Source organism: Pundamilia nyererei, unplaced genomic scaffold, assembly GCF_000239375.1.
Source record: "Pundamilia nyererei isolate P.nyererei 1_Seehausen unplaced genomic scaffold, PunNye1.0 scaffold00316, whole genome shotgun sequence".
Lineage (NCBI taxonomy): Eukaryota > Metazoa > Chordata > Actinopteri > Cichliformes > Cichlidae > Pundamilia > Pundamilia nyererei.
The window spans coordinates 79,908-84,590 of record NW_005187717.1 but is presented as its reverse complement, the minus strand read 5'-3'; the positions used below and the strand labels follow the sequence as shown (position 1 = coordinate 84,590).

At 41.7% G+C, this 4,683-nt stretch overlaps 1 protein-coding gene across 1 annotated transcript in view; it reads right to left on the bottom strand.

Annotated features, from left to right (window-relative positions):
- The window catches only part of pde9aa (phosphodiesterase 9aa), a 30,537-nt gene that overhangs the window by 10,111 nt on the left and 15,743 nt on the right, over window positions 1–4,683 (bottom strand). The window contains exons 8-12 of the mRNA XM_013915518.1: window positions 4,527–4,609; window positions 2,536–2,692; window positions 1,547–1,660; window positions 1,091–1,195; window positions 745–873 (exon numbers count right to left, since the gene is read on the bottom strand). Of these exons, the coding sequence (XP_013770972.1) occupies window positions 745–873; window positions 1,091–1,195; window positions 1,547–1,660; window positions 2,536–2,692; window positions 4,527–4,609 (588 nt within the window). The remainder of the gene's footprint in view (window positions 1–744; window positions 874–1,090; window positions 1,196–1,546; window positions 1,661–2,535; window positions 2,693–4,526; window positions 4,610–4,683) is intronic.

The window sequence follows — 4,683 nt, the reverse complement described above, 5'->3', positions numbered from 1 at the left end:
GGCATATGTGACAGTGGTGACACGGTCTGCATGACTGGTTTGGTGGTAGGCCAGTAAAGATCAAAGATTTGATACCATTGACTGGACCCCTGACCAAAATCCAACAGAACACCCCTGGGACATATTGCTTCGATTCATCTGAAACATCTTCCTTTTAGCAGTTAACATTTTCCAGCAGGAACAAGAGCTTCATTTCTGCAGAGGAATCATTAAGCTGAGTCTTTTCAGGTCTATCATCATCACTCTCAAATGAACCTGCTAAACTTGTAGAATTGTTTGTAAAAGTCCAGGACACTATTTCCACAAATGATTTTAATGTACAACAGCAGTGACATGCAGTTTGAATAAATGTGTTAGCTACTGAAATATTTCTGCCTCAGACTGTACAGTTTAAATATGTCAGTTGTTGTGTCTCTGTGGTATTGTAATGCAAAACATGAAATTATAAAAAAGCTCTAATAATATGCAGAGGAATAAACACGGTAGACCTTCACATATATTTGTTGTATCTCTGTTTGCTACATTCTTAAAATTAGCAGGGTAATACTGAAAATTCAGGAATTCAAAGTAGATAGCCGTCTCGCTTCAGGTGTAATAGGAAAGCAGTTAGCCTAAAGCAGCAGCTAGTTTCCTTTCAGTTTGAACCCTTTACCCAATTTGAAGAATTATAAAGGAGAGCAAGGACCCACTCCTATCTTACACCTCTCTTATTTTGTCTGTCCTTGACTGTCACCGTCCACTCACCTTCATCACAGTCTCAAACATGGGGAGGAGGACGAATTTGATGAAGCCAGTCTGGGCTGTTGACTTGGTGACCTTTTCTCTGTCCATGAACGGAGCCACAGGAAGTCCCTCAGCCTTCTCCCTGTCACTCTGAGCAGCACAAACACATATTTTCCATAAGCAGCTCACTTTTTTTGTCCTCCTACTAAAGTAAATGAGGCTAGAGTTCAAGTGACTGCAGGTGTCTCATTGTTATTTATTAACCTTGTGTAGCATCACAGCTAACCAGAACTTTCTGTGTACAAATGAAACAGACTTTGGAATGCTGCCTGCTTGTATTCAAATGCTCCTTGACTGCTATACCTACCTGCATGAAGTACTCCTCCAGCAGGCAATCGACCCAAGGCTCAGCCACCTCCATGGGCCGCACTTCATTGGAGATGTCACAACATTTGATAAGTACCATCTTCAGCTGCAAACAACACAGGGTCAGAGGGTCAAGGCTACCATGAATGCTGATGTAGCTAAGTACATTTGCATATTTTTCAGTAATCTTTTCCATTGGACAGGCTGGGGAATGAACTAATCTTCTCTCTCTCTTCCAGTTTGCTCAGCAAAGTGAAGCAGGAGTTACCAATCACATTATTTTCATTTTACTGTCTGTCCTTGCAAGACTGATACTTTATTTACTAACTGTCCAGTTACTGAGTTTTCCACATTAATCTTTAATTCATGTGTTATAATTCATGTATTTGTTGGTTGAGATTAGCTGATCCTAACTGTAGGTGACAGCACCAAGATTTATTTATAAATGTGTCCTTACGCAGGCAACATGCTCCTTATTTGTGTAGTCAAAGTTGTCAACTTTCTGCTTGAAGGTTTTTAGGATCTCACTGTGGCGTGCCATGTCTGTGGCCAGGATCAATGTGATAGTTTCCTGATAAACAAGACAAAGGAAATAAATCATCAGTATAGACACGGAGAACTCAGTGTCTTATGCTATTTTCTGTAGATGTAGTTTAAGATAAAGAGCATGGTGTGAAATAGTCTTAATTAGTCATTTAAATCTAATTTTGAAACAGTTGGATGTAAAATGTGAATTAAAACAAAATGCAAATTGTAAATGTCATATTACCACAATCTAACATTCACACATATTCATAGATGCATCAGAGGACAACTTGGGGTTACTATTTTGCTCAAGAATATTTAGCATGCAGACTGGAGCAGCCAGGATTTAAACCACCGCCCTTCTTATTAGCACATACAGTAACCTGCACTACCCCCTGAGCTACAGTCACCCCAGCCACTAGGGACAGCCACAATGTCCATAGCACTGAGAAGCAAGTAGAAGGATGGCTGAAGAACACTGATAGATGTGGATTACATGGGAGTTTAAGGCCAACATGGCCTGTTCCCCAGGTTAATGTAGCCCATGACAGTGCATGCTGTCCCATTTACTGTACTGAAAGGAATGAAGTAAAAGATCAACAAGTACCTTAGCAGGTGGCTGGGAATCTAGATCTAGAGAACTACAACTACCCCTCTCACTGAAAGGTTGAGTGGAAAGAATATCAGGTTATCTTGACTTTCAGAGACTCAAGAGACATGAGGTCAGAGAAGCAGGGATAAAACCCAGATCGAACAAAGATGAAGGCCTTGTACATCACTGTCCCAAGCAGAAAGAGTCCTGAAGCACCTGTTAAATATTTTGTGCAGGGTCTCATCAAATAATAATATAATTATTTTTGCCATTGTAGTGCATGTATTAACCCAAACAATACTTCTGTTTCTGCAGCTGCACATAAGTACCTGTCGTATCTGTTTAAAGGCCTCAGGGTCAAAGTTGAAGAATATGTTGCAATCAGGCTGGGAGAAAATCTGGAAGGCCACAGCACAGTGGTGGTTCTCCAGAGGAGAAATATCATTGTAGCGAAGGGCCATCTCCGTTCTAGCGTTGATCTGATACCTGCGGAGGGAATTATGACAAAGAGGATCAATAAGAGGAGTGAGAGGCACAGGGACAAACGTGACAGGAGGAGAGAGACTGAAGACTGAGTTAATAGAAAATTGAAAACACAAAGAACTTCCTGTTTTAGTTTGAAAGGTAATTGTCTCATGTTCTATGGCTGTGTCCCAATTCAGGGTCTGCACGCTTGAAGTACGCATTTTAAGTGTGATTACGTCACCGCCACGCGACGACGGCTGTCCCAATTCGAAGTGTACTTCAAATGGATACTCCAAATGCGCCGTCGATTTCCCCAAATATCAAGCGTGGTCCGGTGCACGCTTCGTGGTCCCATATATCCCACAATTCATAGCGCGGCGGTGGGTGTGGATAATTTTGCCGCAAAATACGGCAGACGGGAGCGGCTGAAGAGTGAACTGTCAAAAGTAAGTACTGAATATGATGTCACTTATTTATGTGCGAATGTTTAATAACGAAGAACATTAAAACATTGCTGTTGGCCACATGTCGGCAAAGTTATGTGACATTAGTGATGTCTGTACTTTCAGCATTAACTGTACACACACACATATTTATATATATAAAAAAAAAAGAAAACACCCAGCTCGCCCCTGCGGGCGTTTTTATCCTTCAAGCTCGGGTCCTCTACCAGAGGCCTGGGAGCTTGAGGGTCCTGCAGTATCTTAGCTGTTCCCAGGACTGCGCTCTTCTGGACAGAGATCTCCGATGTTATTCCCGGGATCTGCTGGAGCCACTCGCCTAGCTTGGGAGTCACCGCACCTAGTGCTCCGATTACCACGGGGACCACCGTCACCTTCACCCTCCACATCCTCTCGAGCTCTTCTCTGAGCCCTTGGTTGTTTCGCCGTCATTGTGGATGTTGGGTATCAAAGAATCCATAGGTCCCGCATCCTATTCATGTAGCCCCTTCTGCCGGGGTTACTTGCGTAGTAGCATTCCAACAATGCCCTGTTTTCGTCTCTTGCCCACCGATGCCTTCTTGTTCCAGTAGCCCACTTTTCGTCAGGGTGCCCTGGTTCCTCAACACCTGATGCGGACCTTGTTGATCCGGGCGACGTCCGAGCCGGCATGCCTTCATATTTATCTGTCTCGCTCATGTCTGCGGTAGGCTTGCTTAGCATAGGGGGTCTAGCCTTAGGACCCTAAGGTGCGTACTTATAGTACGCACCGTACGTAGTACACGTAGTGCGCGTACTTCAAGCGTGCAGACCCTGAATTGGGACACAGCCTATCCCATATGAAAAAGATATATATAAATCTTATAAAGTTTTTATCTGTCTTGTATGAAACTTGTATGAAAAGCATACAAGAGTGAAAACACATATAAGATCCCTTGAAAAATTATATAATGAAACTTGTATGTTTTGGATACTTACAAAAAAATATATGAACGTAATGAGAAAGTGGCCACTTTCATGAGTAAATCATATATGTTTTTACTATTTCTTTTCCATATGGGATGTCTCATTCCCTTCTCAGCTCTCTATCAGTGTGTAGACTTGTCTTTTACAAATTGTTTGTACACATACCTGTTATTCTTTTTTTCATCCTCTATCCTGTTACTACAATTATTTGTGCTATTTTGATGTAGTTTTTTTTTTTTTTTTAATATTTCTATCCCTTTGACTTATCCTCTCAGTTTAATACTGCACCTCTGTTTGTCCTATTGAATTGATCTGTTGTTTGTGTAACCGGCATGACTCCAGTGTCTGCATGTATTTGCTCCATGTGATCAAGAATAGAACGGGCAAAAAAGAAGACAGATGACACAGAGAAGCACCATCTATTGCTGCATTTCTGTGTCTTTTCTTACATGTTGTTGAATCCAGGATGATCGAGGTCATGACACACAGCAGCTGTCATGAGAGCCAGAATCTCCATCTGAGTAAACTTCTCCTAAAACATAATATAAACATTGGTTTTATTTTAAAAAAAAAAAAGTAAAACACCAAAAATCTTTATTACTGGGG